Raw genomic sequence first — 19,118 nt, forward strand, 5'->3', positions numbered from 1 at the left:
GCTGATTTCTCTCAAGTTCCAGGATTGAGAAAGAGGGAGCAATCATTACCATCTGATTTTATTTATTAAAATAGTTATATCCCACCCTTCTGATGCAAAAGCACCATTCAGGGCATCTTGCACCTGAAATATCTCCCTCCAGTGTCAGAAAGGGTAGGTTAAAAACACTTTCCACTTGCTAGATTGGAAACCTTTGGTACAGCGAGGAAAAGGCTTAGAAAAGCCCAGCTGTAGTCCACTGGATGGAGTTTGATACAGGTCTCTTGGGGGCCAATGTTACCTAGTCCTCTCTCTATATTAGGGATATTCCTAAATGGAATGAGGACAGCTCCCCATGTCATGTGAAGGGTGTCTGTGATCCGAGAACCCACCCATTAAAAACTTTCTGCCTGGCTGGCTCACCCCTCTATGTCGTTGAAACTCAGCTCATCATGCCCTAGTCCAGCCATCTCTGGATTTGTTAATATTTCCTCCTGAGTTGAGGAGGACTCTAAGCATGATAGGAATGAGTGCCTGCTCTCTTCTTTTTAAGCTAGGTAGGCTGGGTTTAAAACCCATTCCCTGGCTAGAATCATAATGAGAGGGCTATGGTAGCTACTCCTATCCCTTTGCCCCCCCCCAAACAGCAAGGGATGCAGAACCCTGTCTGTATCACAGGGGAGATACAGTAGGGGAGATCTCCAATCCAGTAATGAGATGAGAAAGGGTTAGATCTATTCCAACCCTTGATAATCTTTACCGCCTGGTGTAGGTTTTATAGATTGGAGGAGGCTTCCCTTCTTGGGATGTAAAACTCCACCTGCATTGGAGGCGAAAATGTCTGCGATGCAGCAAGTCTGTAGTTCACACACTATGCTATAGAAATGCAATTGTGACCCAAGGCAGTGGTCTATCTAAAAAACTGCTGTCTCACATCCTAATGTTACTATCATCTTTCAAGAGGTGCCATAAGCTGAGGAGTGAATTGTGGAAGCCATGCCAGCTTCTGAACTCAACTCCAAACAGAATGCTATCGTTTCTCTTCCTGCTTTCAAACTCCATGGAGCAGAACAAAGTAATTCCTGCTATCCTTAGCTCACAGCCCTGATATTTAGAGATGGGCAAGCACACTGCTGCTTGTTCAAAAAATAAACTGGGCTTCAGCAGCTCATTGCCTCCCTCTGATTCTCGAAGCCTGCTCTGCTTCCTTGCCTGTGCTTCAACAACAACATAACTTATCTTGGAGGAGGAATATCAGAGGGCAGTAGAATGAGACAGAAAGCAGAAGACAGGAGAGAGGAACAGGGGACACCCTATTAAGTTCTCCTCTTTGGTTGCACATTACATATTCCAAACTACAAGTCACATGATCCTGGGCAGGAAATGATGCACGGAGGGCATAATTTGGACCTGAAGGGGCCTGCAGTGTTCCTCATGAACTGACCGGAAATAATGTGTAGCACATATAAATTGACTGCAGGACCTCTCCTGCCTGTGCCTCCTTTCCCAAGTTAAGGATAGTTTGGGGAGGGGGAAAGACTGGCAGGAAAGGTAGAGGATGTGTTGCAGGTCCTGAGTCTCAGTTTAAGCATAGCTCAACTCAAAGACAGGTGGACTCAGCTCAAAAGGGCACCAGTCAATTCAAGCCAGGGCCCTTACATTTTCAACCACCCTCCATCGTATTTCACACTCACCTCATCCCTGAAGATATTGCAGTTAGTGGGGAACACTATTAAAAGATGAACAAACTATTTTCTTTCTGTTTACCAAAATCATGAAACAGACAATTTCCCAAAAAGGGAAAATGGTGGTGTTTTTTTTTACTCCTCTAAAATAAAATACAATTGTGAAACATCTCACAATGCCTCAGCTATCAAAGTAGCTTTGTGTGTCATATGTTGTGCACCCCTGCTGTAAGGAGCTCAGCAGTCTCCTTCAGCACAAAAGAATATAATAGGAGTTTAGCAGACTATCAGATACAGGTCCAACTGTTTAACAGTCCCTTCTCAGTTTTCTTGCTCAACATAATATCAAACATCAATTCATATTTAAGAAGAGCACATGGGATGCCCTGGGAAACCTCTGACATTATGGAATTCCCAGGCAAATTGTAAATATGCAGGCAAGCTCAAGGCTGATTGCTTTCGGGTGAGCGGATACCATCAGAGTTGTGAAACGGCTCAGCTGCGAGCTGAAACAGATCCTGGTTACAGAGTTCACCCAGCAGGCATCTCATATCACACACATACAAAACACAATTACAACACATAGCTATATAAACCAAAATAGTTCCCTCTCCAAGCCCAATCAAACTGGAGAATTGCTATTTCAAAGTAGTGGAACCCACAAGATGGAGACACTGCATTTCAGTTGAGTTATAAATAAATAGATAGGTAGGTGGATAGATGGATCATCTGCACAACTCATGGAGAGGAGATGGCCTCAAGCCTCCAACAATGCACTTTACCCCCAGTGGGCTGAAGGGTGATAAAAACACTAGGCATTCCTCACACAGTTACATGTACTATGGGATATTCTTTGTTAAAGAGCACCTACCCCTCTTTATCACATGCTCATTTCTCCCATTTGCTGAGTCCAGATGTTTACGATGCCTCCTAAACAAATGTGCTCTAAGTTTGTTTAGAAGTCATCAAGCCCAATGACAGCAAGGCACAGTTCTCCAAGTCATGCCAGAAGTTTCCCATAGTTCTTAGCTTTCAGTGGAGAAACATGGTATCCTTCACATGCTTCAGTAGGAGTTAGTCACTATGATACACTGAAAGCTACAAGCATGGTGTGGATGGTTTCAGATACACATCCAGTTGGTAGGGAAATATAACTGAATTTCATCTCAGGCTAAAATCCTGAAACTTGAGAGGCTTCAAGATTCTTTTTCCCCAGCAGGGGAGGGCAGGGAGAACATTAAATTTACGAAGTCTCCCCCGCCCCCCATAATGCTTCTCAAAATCAGGGTGTGTGGGATTTTTTTAAAAAGAATGACATTATCCTCTTAAATAATGTTTCAACAACATACCGTATTTCACATTAAACTTGCTGCTATCCTGTGTGAGACAACAGGTATATTTGTTCCCATTCCAGAGAATTTTAAGCCTCTCTCCGATCTGTCTATAAGATGGACAGCATAAGAGCACTATAACACTTCCCAAGTTCCTCTCTCACACATTTCTCATCTGCACCTAAAGAGCAATTTCCCTGAATGAATTTGCTTGCATTTTTCTTTGGGGCATAGATTCTAGAACTGCTCTCCAGTGTAAAAATAACAAGTAATGTATTGTTTTATTCTTGAATTTAAAATATAGCTATGAAGTTTAAACACTTTACAAAGCTGGTTTCAATTAATAATATTTGAAGGGGGAAGATATGCTGGAATTAATAACATTTAAAAAGGGAGATACGCTGGAAGGGTGTACACATTTATTCTAGCTTACAGCGTGGTAGGTCCAACGAGAGCCCACACAGTCGTTTGTTATTCCTGAGCAGAAGCATGCTTCACAGCCCTGGGGGTTGTCTTGCTGCAGGTTAAAGAAGCCAGGTTTGCAACGATCACAGTTTTCTCCTTCAACATTGGCCTGCAAATGTACATGGGAATATTAGTTAAGTTTGTTTGAAAGTTTTCAGAAATCACTTTTCCTCCAAAGATGCTCAGGGTGATATACAACAAACTTAAAATGCATAAAACATCAATAAAAACCACGTAAAGACTAAACCATTTAATACAAAATAATTGAGCCTAGCCTTCTTCGGCTATTTTAAAGGAGATTCATCAAAAAATAAATACAAATAAATAAATACAATACAATACAATACATTAAACCACATATACTTATAGCTCTGCCGAGCTTGCGACTTCCCTTCAGCGAGTATCCCTTTTCATCTCCAATCGGGTATTTTGATTTTTTTACCTGTATTGTGAAAATGATCGTGTAAAGAAAATAATAAAAAATTATTGGTAAAAAATAATAATAATAAATACTTCTTTTAGGGTGACCACACCTTACAGAGCACAGCTCTGTATTCAAAGGGCTGTCAGAGGACAGCCCTCTATTTGCTGGCACCCTCTGTTTGGAGGGCTATCTGGTCCAAATCTGGTTTAAAGAGAAGGAGCCCTAAGAAGGGAGTGCCTAGGCCTTTACGTTGCCTATCAACAACTAGTACCCAAACAACAGTCTGAACAGGCACACAGGTAACATGGTCTTCCCCACTATAGTGGGGATTGTATTTCTATGAAAGTTATAGTGATGATTTCTCCAAATGCATCAATACATGTACATTTGCATACACAAAATTTATATTGTTTTCTTTTTTTGCCTCTTTTTTGTTAATGTGTTTATTCCTTTTCAGTAATGTTAAGTGGGTACACTGCCCCTTTCCAAATTGTGTTGCATTTGCGATAATACTGTTCCATTTGTTACTTTGCAGATTGCCAAGAAAAGGAAACATTTGGCCAGCTGCCTTGCTCTGTTTTAGTTATGCATATCTACTGCAAATGGCAGGTGTGTGTAGTCTGGATTAAAGATTATGCTCCATTTACTGTTAGGCAGAGTCCTACTCCTTTGATATATAATAATCATCTGATGAGTATTCTGAATGTGTCTACTGCAATTAACTGCCACATTGTCCTTTTACTAGTAAAAGTTCATTACTTGCTTGCGCTACAATAAGTATAGGGATTGTATGAAGTGCTGTGTTCCATGGACAAATGGACAAATATGTTTGACCATAGACCTACAAAGGCTGTTGGTTCCATAGAAACAGGGCTGGCCCACTCATGAGGCAAGGTGAGGTGACCACCTCAAAGGGCAGGATTCAGAGGGGCAGCCGATCCCAATGTAGATATTCATTTACCTCTTCTTCCCTGATGGGTAGGGAGACACCATTTTGTGGTTCATCACAAATGCCAAAACATTCCCTAGATGGAAATGATGGCTAGCCTATTACAGCCAGTATCATGCTAGCGATAGTTTACTCATACATGCCCAATGAAAGTTACTTGCTTCCCTTGCAGCCAAAGATATAGGATTAACATGAAGAAAAGGGTTTAATATAGTTTTGGAGTTCTAGGATACCTTAGAAAAGAGAAGCCGTTGAGAAAGAAGAAAAGAAAATGAAAGTCTTTAAGATCAAAAAGAGAAAATATGAGGGCAGATGTTAAATACAGATTTTATTACTATGAGCCTACTAATCCTATATCCAGAAAATCCTTTTCATATATCCCTTGACAGAAGTGCCAGCAAACATCACCAACTTTCCGTAGACTTCCAGGACAGAGATTTATTTCCAGAGTTTCATTCAGGAAGCAAAGCAACAGGATGTGAACCTTAATACTTTTAGGTGAAAGTTTTAGATGTCACTCTGAGGATATGGCCTAAAAGTGAGTTTTGCTCATGTGAACTGGATCTGTTCTGGTGATGATACTATCCTGGAGTCAGGCTAGTGAAAGAAGAAGCAAAGCTAACAATGCAAATCAATTTGATTTGCAAAAAGAAAAAGAAGTGGGGGAAGATAAAGCAAAAGCAGAGGGAGGGCCCAGTTAATCTCAATTGTTTGTTGTGGGTAGGCAATTAATAAATAATTAAGAGTAGCGAGTGGAAAACAGCTACCCTGCCCTCCTGAAAATGTAATATTGTTTCTCCCAGTTTATTAGGTAGTGGGTGAAGGTGGGCAGGGGTTACACCAACTCAAATCATTCTCTATAGATGAATACAATATGAACAGCGACTCATTTAATGCAGCACATTAAGTGCCTCCTCCTTCTGCTCCTTTACATGTTACTGCTTGAATTTCTTCACACTTTGAAGCTAAGGAACAAAGGAGGTTGCACAAAGGAAGTGGCAAGTGCACATATTTTCCAAGGAGCAATTTTTGTACATGTGGCCACTTTGTTTTCCAGCTCTGTCCTATTTTCAAGGGGCAGTAAGAGGAATTTCACAAGAGCTTTGAAATGCAATGAATAATAGGGTAAAAGGGACCACAACCACCTACTTTGCTCTCTGATCATGACTGCCCCACTTATCGGTCCGCTTGACAGCATTGACCATAATAGTGAAATAGGACTACATGCTTATTCCCATGTGATAGTTTCCTGATTTTGAGGGTTAACTAAGGAACATACAGACATGCATGATATCTCTCCTAACAGCTTGTTAGCCTAGTTCACATTCTATCAGAGGTACCTGTGTTCAATACAGCTGGTTCTTAAGCAGGTTGTGGATCAGGCTGGAAAATAATTTACATTTAACTTCCTTTATATTTGCACACTGGGAAAAAACCACGTTGTGTTCTATATTTTCCACAAGCATTTTGCTTTCAGTTTACATTGTGTCTGCAAGTTCTCTTTTCCCTCCTTTGACAGTAAGCGTGTCATAGACTTTGAGGCTGACCTTGTGCAGTGGTTGTTCAAAACTTCTGGCTTTGGTAGCAGCAGAACTGTAAATCTTCATGGACCCATGACTGTCGCCTCTGGAGTTAAAGGTAATGGGCAGTGGGAGCATGAAGGCACCGCTGTGGCAGACAGAGACACATACATAGCTGGAATACTTTACAACATCTTCTCTTGTGATCTGGAAGTCTCAGAGACTGAAAATACTGAAGCTAGAGGGAAGGTTGTATAGTTCTGCATCAGCAGACAATGAAATGGAAGGAAGACTTGTGCAAAATAAACCAGTTGTAGTGGAACAAAAAATACTGGATGAAAGTGTGAATCAATGTTGGAACAGATTGAGGCATGTTCCTACATCTCTAGTGAAAGCTACAGTCCCAAGATAATAGCTTGCTAGCCTAAAATAACTTGTGAATCTTAAGACGTCACACTCCTGAGCAATGGTGAGGATCAAGCTACATAGGAAGATATGTAGGTCCCACCAACCCACTTACTTCTGTAACTTTCTCCGGGGAAAACTGTGGTGTGGCATCAACACATACATTAACCTAAGCTGCAGACAAACAAGCAGAGTAGGGGGCAGGGAAACATTCATGTTGTTGTTGTTGTTTAGTCGTTTAGTCGTGTCCGACTCTTCGTGACCCCATGGACCAGAGCATGCCAGGCGCTTCTGTCTTCCACTGCCACCCGCAGTTTGGTCAGACTCATGTTTGTAGCTTCGAGAACACTGTCCAACCATCTTGTCCTCTGTCATTCCCTTCTTCTTGTGCCCTCCATCTTTCCCAACATCAGAGTCTTTTCCAGGGAGTCTTCTCTTCTCATGAGGTGGCCAAAGTATTAGAGCCTCAGCTTCACGATCTGTCCTTCCAGTGAGCACTCAGGGCTGATTTCCTTAAGAATGGATACGTTTGATCTTCTTGCAGTCCATGGGACTCTCAAGAGTCTCCTCCAGCACCATAATTCAAAAGCATCAATTCTTTGGTGATCAGCCTTCTTTATGGTCCAGCTCTCACTTCCATACATCACTACTGGGGAAACCATGGCTTTAACTATACGGACCTTTGTTGTCAAGGTGATGTCTCTGCTTTTTAAGATGCTGTCTAGGTTTGCCATCGCCTTTCTCCCAAGGAGCAGGCATCTTTTAATTTCGTGACTGCTGTCACCATCTGTAGTAATCATGGAGCCCAAGAAAGTAAAATCTCTCACTGCCTCCATTTCTTCCCCTTCTATTTGCCAGGAGGTGATGGGACCAGTGGCCATGATCTTCGTTTTTTTGATGTTGAGCTTCAGACCATATTTTGCGCTCTCCTCTTTCACCCTCATTAAAAGGTTCTTTAATTCCTCCTCACTTTCTGCCATCAAGGTTGTGTCATCTGCATATCTGAGGTTGTTGATATTTCTTCCGGCGATCTTAATTCCGGCTAGGGATTCATCCAGCCCAGCCTTTCGCATGATGAATTCTGCATATAAGTTAAATAAGCAGGGAGACAATATACAGCCTTGCCGTACTCCTTTCCCAATTTTGAACCAATCACTTGTTCCATATCCAGTTCTAACTGTAGCTTCTTGTCCCACATAGAGATTTCTCAGGAGACAGATGAGGTGATCAGGCACTCCCATTTCTTTAAGAACTTGCCATAGTTTGCTGTGGTCGACACAGTCAAAGGCTTTTACATAGTCAATGAAGCAGAAGTAGATGTCTTTCTGGAACTCTCTAGCTTTCCCAGTAATCCAGCGCATGTTTGCAATTTGGTTTCTGGTTCCTCTGCCCCTTCGAAATCCAGCTTGCACTTGTGGGAGTTCTCGGTCCACATACTGCTTAAGCCTGCCTTGTAGAATTTTAAGCATAACCTTGCTAGCGTGTGAAATGAGTGCAATTGTGCGGTAGTTGGAGCATTCTTTGGCACTGCCCTTCTTTGGGATTGGGATGTAGACTAATCTTCTCCAATCCTCTGGCCACTGCTGAGTTTTCCAAATTTGCTGGCATATTGAGTGTAGCACCTTAACAGCATCATCTTTTAAAATTTTAAATAGTTCAGCTGGAATATCATCATTTCCACTGGCCTTGTTATTAGCAGTGCTTTCTAAGGCCCATTTGACTTCACTCTCCAGGATGTCTGGCTCAAGGTCAGCAACCCCACTACCTGGGGTATACAAGACATCCATGCTGCAGACAAACAAGCAGAGTAGGGGGCATGGAAACATTCATAGGAAGACATAATGCTTTTCAACATCTGGGAAGGGAGATGTGGGCTATTAGTACCTGCGCATGTTACCATAATGTATATTTATGCCTGCGAATGAGAACATATGTATGATTTCACTCAGAATAATTTCTGGTTCATGCATCAATATTTTACCACAAATTATTATTAATCCTCACACTTATCTCTCTCAGCCTTTGGCTTGTTAGGTCCAATGCACTGTAGATGTTGTGGGTTGGGCACACACCATTCACTTTAAGTATATAATATATAATTTACCCAGTCCTGGAATCTCTACATCTTCTTACTTGGAAATTAAAAAATGGACAGGAAGCCTTTTTATTTCTGATAGACAACATGCCAGTCTTATGCATGTGCAAAGCAATAAAACTGTTAACACCCAGAGCAGATTTCAGGGCTGTTAAGCTATCACTGTGATAATTTTGATCTAATTGGTTGAAGATCACAGGGTATTGAGTATTGAACCCAATATTTCTCCGACGAATTAGTTCAGTTCCAGTTGGGGTTTGTTTAAAAAAAGAAAACTTAAAGAATTTGCTTACACATTAAAAAACAAAAAACAAAATGAAACACCAATGTGAAACAGAACCATCAGTGTTGCAAGTCGAACCCTGCTTACTCCATAATATTTCCACCAACCAGTCTTAACTTCCATTCATTCCAAATTGGGCTTTTGATGTGAATGTTGCCATCATGGGGAGGGCGACAGGCAAGGTAGTTTAAAGTGTCAGCAAAAGCAAACCTAACTTGTATACTTTTAGATTTATCTTGCTTGCTCAGAATCATTGTTTCCACTACATCATGCTGCCTTGGCACTGTTATTTTCTCTGTCCTTGATCCTATCCAATCAGAGATCATGTAATGAACATGACACTTTCACTGCACAATGTAGCCAATCAGATTTGGCTGTGTGGCGAGGTCCATCTTATTGCCCTCATTCTGAAGCAGGAAAAGGAGATTAAGGACTGCTGCCAAATTAAACCAAATCTGCAAAGGTTATTTGTGTGCTTCATTTAAAAAGAAATACCTAAGGGTCTCTAAGTTGTTGTCAACACAGATCCCCCCCCCACTATAAAGAAACATAATTTTAAATAGCAATTTACTATCTGTATAGCTCTATGTCTGTGTGTACATGTGTGAGACTGTTTTAGCAAAGGTACTTTGCGGCTCCAATTCCCATTCACTATTCAAGATTAAGAGATCACATTCACATCAAGGTTGGGGGTCACACTTGTTTGACACTCAGGCACTGCCAGAGGGACTTACAGAAGAAAAAAAATGGATGAAGGCAAAGCTTCTTATCTTTGTTAGCACAGATGAAAAGTTTATGCTTGCTGAAAGAAAAAGAGGTTGTAATCCGCACCTTGCACCTGCAGGGTCCTTCACAAGGGTCATCATTTAAGCTGCCATCCAGAGAGCAGTTGCAGGGCTGACAGTAAGGAAATCCCTTGTAACCCAATGCACACCGATCACACCTTTCTCCTCCAAAGCCACGTTTACAGTGACAGAAGCCAGGAAGCTGGTCTGTAGCAAAAGCAAGCAAACACCAAACTCAGCTAGATGCTTATTAACATAAACTCAGTGAGTTAAGCAGACAGGCGAGGAGAGGTTAAGTAACACTCATGTATTTAATTAAAACAACTCAGGCTAATAAAGGCACAGTAAGGCCACTGTCTGCTAGGATCCAGATCTTGGGAGAACTTACAGCTCAGGAGGCTGTGATGGCCACCAACATAGATGGCTTTACAATATGATTGGGCAAATTCATGGAGAAGACTGCTATCAATGGCTACTAGCCATGATGACTATGCTCTGCCTCCACAGCTGGAGGCAGTAATATTTCCCAATCGCAGTTGCTGGATACCACAGGAGAGGACAGTGCTCTTTTGCTCAGACCCTGCTTCAGGGTTTCCTTGAAAAAACAGGATGCTAGATGGGCCACTGGCCTGATCCAAGAGGCTCCTCTGGTTGGTGCAAATGGAAAATATATAGAAAAGAGAATTCACTGCATCCCAAGATCCAGGTTTAGGACAAGTACTCTTAGGTGAGAAAATTCCAGCAGAGATTTAAAAGCACAAAGTGTGTGGCACAGTAAAGCATGGAAATATAGGCCGTTGGACCTTTAAAACTTGCCCTTCCAAAGTTTCCCTCTTCCCCTAGCACAAAAAAGACTGCAGGTTTGGTGAGTTTAAAATGGTTTACTTACTAACTTTCCAAAAATCAGAGTCATTTGCTTTTCCACACAGCATTCAGAAAAAGTTGCACAGGCAGTAAAACTTGGCTTAGTTACAAAGTAGTGAAAGTTTCTAAATTATTGGTATAGGAACTCAAGAGTGGCTTGTGAGAGCCATTTGTTCTGGACTGGAGCAACAAGCTCAAAACTCTTTACATGTGGAGTTATGCAGGTAGATTGGAGGTTGAGCAATAAGTTTGATTACCTATTTCCTTCCACAGTGAGGAAATGAAGTAGACATAGCTAAGCCTACACACCATTTTTAAATGAATCAAACTTCCAAAATTTGATTATTAATAATTGCCAATCCAAAAAGAAGAACTTTTAAAATGTCAAGTGGTTTTGTTGAGAAGTGATTTTAAGTCCACTGAAATTTTTAAAATGTGGATTGTAACAAAGGGAGCTGGAACACAGTTAGCCAACATGAATACTTTAGGATTGATGAACATTCAGCAAAGGTATCTGAAAAACTTAGGGAGATAAATCTAACAGATTCATCTACAAGCCCTGCTTCTGGTCAGTTGGTAGGCACAAATTTCTGGTAAATATTATAGTGCTCATCTTTCTTTTAACAATGCTAGTGCAGCAGGTAATTGTACCAGCACAGAAATACTGCTGTAATGTGACCAGAGAATAAATTGTTAACATTATAGCTGTATCCAATAATCCTTTGCTTCAGTGTGCCAGAAAGACAAGATGTGTAGGCTTTAAGTTTGGAGAGAATCACTCATTATCATCCTTTCCCATTATACTCCTAGGATTAGTGCATTTTTATTCTTGCTTGGGTTGACAGATACCTTAGAAGCAGGTTTGCATTTTACTCCAAATAAACATTTCTTTCCATACAGAAAACAGCCAGCACCAACAAAGTCAATTTCAGTATACCTAATGTGCATTCATACTGATTTGCAAATATATAGAGAAAATCCATTGGGGAAAATAAATATGCTTGTCACCCTTTCCTTCAAATAAGCACCATCTTTCCCCAGCTTACATAGATTAAAGAACTGTGGTGTTGTTTTTTTTTTTGGGGGGGGGGCTTTATAGCATATGGAAACCAAGCATTTTTCCCAGCAGCAGATTGTAAGAGCGACTCATTATTGGGCTCAATACACAGTTTTCTTCAACTGGATAGGTATAATTTCTTTTATTTTATTTTTAAAAACTTCAGCCCGGAGTGAATGTGCTGTAGGCTGCAATCCTATACTCACTTACCTAGGAGGAAGTCCCCTTGAACTCAATGGGGTTTACTTCTGAGGAGCCATGTAATAGGATTTTTATGCAAATTAGATGTGCTAAAGGAGGAGTCTAAGGCAGAGGCTCTAATCTGGCCTTAGAATAAGTTTCATTAAGAAAAACAAAAGCAACTGACTGCCAGGAATGGAAGAAGGGATACATGCTACGTTTCCAACAATCCTTACTTGCCTGAATGGCTAGGCATGGTAGTCTGGGACCTGCCTGCAGTGAAAGTTTGTTTCTAATGCACACCTTTTCATTCATGGAACTACACCCATAAGTCATTATCATGAAAAGCACAAGCCTAATGTGAGAACTACTTGCACAGGAAGAATCTTCAGAGTCTGCCCTGAAAAGAGGACCTTCCTAATATAAAAATGCCATGTTTTCCCTCTGCAGTACAATTCCTACGGAGAGCACGGAAATGTCATCATGTCCTGCTGCACTCAGAGCACCAGTTCTTTATCCCCACCCCCCACCCCCATGGGCCAACTTTGGCAGGCATATGGGAAATGATGGGATACATATCAGTGTGTATTTTTGTACAAATTCTTGAGCAACGCCTTTCCATATACAACAAGAGAGAGAGAAGGAAAACCTGAAGTCCATAGGGAAGAGATTCCTGTTTCCCCAAATGTGCATGTCACAAGATAGAGAATGTAAGACAGAATGGCAGGGGGGTGGAATGATTAGGTCTCCAAGGAAGAACTCTACAAGAAAGTAGGCAAGCAGATTTGAAAAGGTCTCCTGTGAGATGGTATTTCTGAAAGCATTGGGAAAGCGAAAAGAGGTTACTACTTAACGTTCAATTTAACAATGTGGCATGTAATGTTTAACATAGCGACCCAGTCCCCCAAAAATTTCTCACCTCCTAAAGCATGTTTTTCATCCTTGACACATGTACCATCTAGAGAGCCAATAGTATTGCAATGGCATTGCCGACATGGATTGCGACTAGCTGGGAGCACCTGTGTAAGGAAAGCAAGGGCAACAAGGTTACAGACAAAAGAAAAATTATGAAACATAAACCCTTAATTCAAAAGCTTGTCATATTCCTCTCACTGGCAATTGCACTAATATTACTCTTCTCTGGTAAACAACATGCCCCTCCTGATAGGAAAGTGATGTTTATTGGATTGCATCCTGCTTCAATTGAAGCAGAAATACTAGCTGGAAGCCTTGACCCTCCAGTGCAGTCTTTCATATCAACACAGTTTACTTTCATATCCTTGTGAATCTCTCCTTTACTGATTTCCCACTGTGAAAGGCCGCTAGTAGGCTGTCAGAATTAGAATTTAACCTTCCAAAAATGGCAATCAAAACAGCATCTTTGCCACATAATAAACCAGCACCTTACGGTGAAAATTATGTCTAGGGCTACAGAAGATAAGAGTGGGTCATACTTTACCCCCTTTGGCCTGAAGTACCCATCAATGCAGGTTTCACAGTTGATGCCTGCTGTGTTTTGTGTGCAATTAATGCACACTCCACCCCCAATGTAATCCCCACGGATATTCAGACTCTGCTTTCTCTCTGCCACAGACTGATCATAGTAACATTCTTCAGCTTTCCCATGACAATTGCAAGCTGAAAAAAAGGGAAAAGTGTATTAGCAAACGCCGCATTGGTGCAGACATATAGAAACAACATTTTACCAGAGATTTAACAATATTCTTTCATCATTTTGACACTTGTGCTCTGTGTATTGAAACAAATAGCATAAATATCTCATCTACAAACAGCTTTTCTGGTCTTTAAATTAATAAGGGACCAGTCACAAATGATGTCAAAGCATTCTTCTGGATATTTCCTTTTCAAATCATTTTGTTAGTAGAGGGACAATCCTCAATGCTTTTTCCAGTCTTTGTACTTTAGGCATGTCAAAGTATCATTTTAAAATCAGTACAGACACATCACTTTTTCCAAGTATATGGATTGATCATGAAAGTGTTGGATAGAAGAAGGCCATTATTTTTGCAATGCCTTTTTTTCCTCCAGTATTAAATCATTACAAATGGTTGAACCCTTTGATAGCTACTTTCCAGTTCAAAATTATTTACATACAGCATACTAGAAAGACAACATTTTCACCAGGGTTAACTACTAGTAGGTATCATGGTTTTAAATGAAAAGTTATGATTACATTTTCCCCATTGACATTATTGGCACACATAAAACAGCTCTCTGCCTCATTGTTTTTCATCAGTTGTTGAAGACCTTTTATTCTGGCAGGCTTTTATTGTATGAAGCAGAGGTGGCCATGTGTTTTCCCACCAGCAGACAGCTCACACATAGGTTGAAGCTGAGCTGGCCTGGGATCCACTGCGTCCCAAACTGTGTCCTAAACTGCTCTCTCAGCCAGCTCCAGCTGGCATCAGGCCCTATCCAGGCCTGATTGCAGTGGCAGACTGGAGCTGGCTTGTCTGGGTTTTTTTACCAATGTCATAAACAACATCTAATTGGAGTCTTTCCATTACCTTCACACTCATGCTTTACAAGGAAGGTCCCAGCTCGCCAAGGCTTCTGGTTAAATCCAGGGCAACACCGATCACAACTTTCTCCACATGTGTTGTGTTCACATTGACAGGAAGATCTCTAATTGAGTTGTTTAAAAAGGGAGTAGAAAGGGAAAACATTAGAGCAGCTCAAAAGGAATATCTTAGACAATTGGAAAATGTCAGTCAATGTCTCTTGGTACTCTAGGGAGAAGGGATTTGCAGATGTGCTGAGTAGCTAAATGCAGAGAGGAAGGGGAAAGGCCTGGTTTAGATGTCCTGTCAACTCTGATTTGCCAAGAACCAACAGCAGCCAGGATGACATGCTAACTTGCTGGCAGGTGAATCACAGTTGATTACTGGGCAGGAGAGGGACAAGGTGGCAGGGAGGTCAGCATGGTACAAATGCACTGGCAGGACCACCAGATTGATTCTGCTAGTGTGTTTGCACTGCACTGCACTGAACACCCGACCACCTTGACTTATCCCCTTTCTTTCCCAGTAAGTAGCAGAGATATGCATGTTGGGAAGCTAACACAGCAGCTCTGGGGAGCTGCTTCTGATGTTGTCTAGTGAGCAGAATTATTTCATGTCATTTTATTGTAAGAATTTTGTTAAATATTTTGCCCCCTTATGTTTTAAACACAAAATTTTAAAGTAAGAGATATGTCCTCGATCAAAATAGCTAATGAACGCCTGGTCGCCTTTAATGCGGTCTTTGGCTTCACTTTAAAGATAGATGCAGCCAATAGAAAGACTCCAAACTGAAGATAGCAGTTCAGCTGAAATGTGTCAAACAAGTTTAACTTGGTGATATATGAAGACCTTTTTAGTGAACCAGGATTTGTTTTGTACCAACCCGTGAGTAAGACCCATTAAGCATGATGGAAGCAAACTTGCATAGCACGGAACTACGCAAATGTTTCAGCTATCTCTATTAATGCTTTTTATCTGATCTGCTGTCTTTTATGCTGCATTCCATATGGGACAGTTTTATTGTTCTCTAACTGTTTTCATTATTTTGGCATCACATCTATACCCATATGCCTTACTTAAACTAGAGGACGGCATAATTTTGATTGTATTGTAAGTTTGAATGGACTAGGGATGGGCAAGTGAGTCTATGTCAGTCTTGCATGTGCTCTTGCTTTAGTCTGTTCTGTTTCTTTTCCACATTAATCTGCTAAACAAATATTTAAATAGTATTTAAATACTTAATTAAACAGAGTTTTATCAAAATTCTAAACATATTGGCTTGTAATCAGTGTAGCCTGGAGGCATGTTTTCTGTTGGGTTCCCCCAACCCTATGGAGCAGATTTGGGGACTGTGCAGGGCACATGCGGGGGGATAACAGTGGACAAATTCCCATTGTACAAGTGGGGGTCTTTGCATTAGCTTCTGCTAGCATAATTGATTGGATGAATATAGTCCATTCTGTCTCAATGTACACATTTCTCAATGTATTTTATCACAACATGTGCATTTCAAAATGTTTCACTGCATTTTTTCTGCATTTTGACACTTTTTTTTTTTTAGCTAAAAGCATATCACAAAATTGAAAGAAGTGCAAAATCAGAAGGATAATTATGTTCCAAATTGTACATTAGTGTGGGAGGTGTAGATCAGGTCACTTTGCATTGGAATTCACAGAAACATAATACCTCAAGCATCCCTAGATGGGACTTGAGAAGTGAAATGTGACATCGGCTTTTATGCATATTGGGAAATAACAGTATTGGATTTCAATAGCACTGTGAAATATTAAGTGTTGTATTTTTTTATATAATTTTTTACAATTGACACCCTAATTTAAATTTACATATTAATACAACCTATGATTTAATAGTACAATTCTCTTCTCTTCAAAACAGCAAAAAATATCCTTAAATTTGAATCATGCTCTGTGTTTGGAAACCTATACTGTATATAGAATCTTAAATTAGGCATTTATAGTATGTCCAGATTCGAGTTGGAGAACAGGCGAGGTCCCTGCAGACTGGAGGTGGGCAAATAATGTCCCCATCTTCAAGAAGGGAAAAAAGAAGACCCAGGTAATTAGCAACATTGATACCAGGAAAGGTCTTGGAACAGATAATTAAGCGGTTGGTCTGTGAACAGTTAGAAAAAGGATGTTGTGATTACTAAGACCCAGAATGGGTTTCTTAAAAACAAGTCCTGACAGATGAATCCTTTTTTTAAATAATATAAAAATAGAGTGGCAAGATTGGTGGATGAGGGGAATGCTGTGAACATAGTGTATCTTGATTTCAGTAAGGCTTTTGATAAAGACCCTCATGATATTCTTGTTGAGAAACTGGTGAAATGTGGACTGGACAAAGTAATTCTTAGGTGGATTTGTAACTGGTTGATAACTGATCCCAAAGACCACTCATTAATGGTTCCTCCTCATCCTGGAAAAAAGTGATAAGTGGGGTAATGCAGGGTTCTGTCCTGGGCCTGTTGTTGTTCAACATCTGTCAGGGAACTGCCATCGTCTCAGGGGGGAGAGGGGAAAAGTCGGATGGATTACAGAGAGCCCCCAAAGATCGTGGGAAGCAGCTCCTCCTCAGCGGAGGAGAGTAACCATGCCTCCAGTAGAGAGGAGCTCCAGGGCTTGGAGGAGGTGAGGCGGTGCCAGGACCCCTTGCCTGGGCAAAGCGGGGAGGAGAAAGGTCCTCCGTTACCCACACCCTCCTTGCGCAGTAAGCTTTCGCGCCGAGAGGGGAGGCGCAGACTGGGCATCAAGAAGCTACTCTGCTGGGGAAGGTTTAAGGACTCACGGATTCTGCCAGTGAATGAGCCAGCCACGGGAGAGTGGCGCTCTGGACAGATAAAGTTTATTTGGCATCAAAAGCAAGGCTTCACAGCCAAGCAGGGAGGCATTTGCCTGCTTGCTGTCGAGCAACCCCTTGGAACCCTAACAATATCTTTATAAATGACTTGGATGAAAGCATTGAGGGGCTGCTCATTTGCAGATGACATCAAACTGGGAGGGGTAGCTAATGCCGCAGAAAACAGAATCAGGATTCAAGATGACCTCAACAGACAGGAGAACAGGGCCAAAACTAACAAACCGAATTTCAATAGGGACAAAAGTAGAGTTCTACTCTTAGGCAGGGAGATCCAGCTGCACAAATATACGATGGGGAACAGCTGGCTTGCCAGTAGCACATGTAAAAAGGATCTAGGGGTCTTAGCAGACCACAAGCTGAACATGAGTGAATAGCAAAAAAAAACTAGTGCTATTCTAGGCTGTATCAACAGAAGTCTAGTGCCCAGATCAAGGGAAGTAATAATACCACTCTATTCTGCCTTGGTCAGACTACACCTAATGTATCGTGTCCAGTTCCGGATACTACAATTTAAGAAGGATATTGACAAGCTGGAATGTGTTCAGAGAAGGGCAATCAAGATGACAAAGTATCTGGAAACCAAGCCTTATGAGGAACAGTTGAGGGAGTTGGGTATGTTTGGCCTGGATAAGAGGAGACTGAGAGTAGATATCATAGCCATCTTCAAATATCTAAAGGGCTGTCACATGGAAGATGGAACAAATTTGTTTTCTCCTGCTCTGGAGGGTGGGACCCAAACCAATGGCTACAAGTTACAAGAAATGAGATTCTGACTAAACATCAAGAAGGGCATTCTGATGGTAAGAGCTGTTTAAAGTGAGACAGACTCCCTTGGAAGGTTCGATGGCCATCTGTCATGGATGCTTTAGTTGAGATTCCTGCGTTGCAGGGGGTTGGGCTAGATGGCCCCTGAGGTACCTTCCAACTCTGTAATTCTAGGATTCTATGAGAGTTACATTCAGAACCATTATTGGCCCTCACTTTTAAATTCTGACGTAACTGAAAATTCAATAAAATGCTTTTGTTCATTTATCAGCTTTTTAAAATATGTGTGTTTGTTATTGGAATGAAGTGAAAAAACCATAATTAATTGTTAGGAATTTGATTATTGTTCTTTAAAGCAATTAATTTAACAGAATTTGAAGCTCCAGGCAAAACAAAATACGTTTCAAGAAAACATGTGACTTTCCAAACCTGCACAATTTGTCACTCAGTTTTGACAACATGCATAGACATCATCACAGTAATAACCATAATTTATTTACAGGCATCTATTAAATGGATAGCATTTACTTTTATAAGGCACAGCATGACAAACATAATGGGATGAACGAAAGGATGGCCACAGGAGTTCATCTAGAGATATTTTGTAAGCATGCTGTCATACTGGCAAAAATTGCAATTCAAGTAAGAATTTTTTTAATGTAGTATTTTGCTGCTGGTGGGCTCCTTTGGGAAGAAAATCAGGGTATAAACTTAATAATATCGAAAATTAAATACCTGAAAGTCCATCTCATTCCCTACGGACTTTGTGTGGTATTAACATTGGCAACTGGTTGAGGGAGTAATCCTTACCCTAGGTTTGCTGGTATGAGTGACTGAGGATCAGGATCTCCAGCTCAGGTAGTCTGTGCTGATTTAAGCCCCCAAATCCACCTCAGTCAGAGATATGCTGGCCTAAATACCTCATCCCGCTC

General features: G+C 41.0%; 1 protein-coding gene across 6 annotated transcripts in view; it reads right to left on the minus strand.

Annotated features, from left to right (window-relative positions):
* Positions 1-19,118, minus strand: part of LAMA2 (laminin subunit alpha 2) — a 395,189-nt gene that overhangs the window by 227,569 nt on the left and 148,502 nt on the right. For all 6 annotated transcript variants that reach the window (XM_082216020.1, XM_082216019.1, XM_082216016.1 and 3 more), the window contains exons 7-11: positions 14,551-14,668; positions 13,482-13,660; positions 12,942-13,041; positions 9,968-10,128; positions 3,429-3,569 (exon numbers count right to left, since the gene is read on the minus strand). In XM_082216020.1, the coding sequence (XP_082072146.1) occupies positions 3,429-3,569; positions 9,968-10,128; positions 12,942-13,041; positions 13,482-13,660; positions 14,551-14,668 (699 nt within the window). The remainder of the gene's footprint in view (positions 1-3,428; positions 3,570-9,967; positions 10,129-12,941; positions 13,042-13,481; positions 13,661-14,550; positions 14,669-19,118) is intronic.

Source organism: Podarcis vaucheri, assembly GCF_965113315.1.
Source record: "Podarcis vaucheri genome assembly, chromosome: 3".
NCBI lineage: Eukaryota > Metazoa > Chordata > Lepidosauria > Squamata > Lacertidae > Podarcis > Podarcis vaucheri.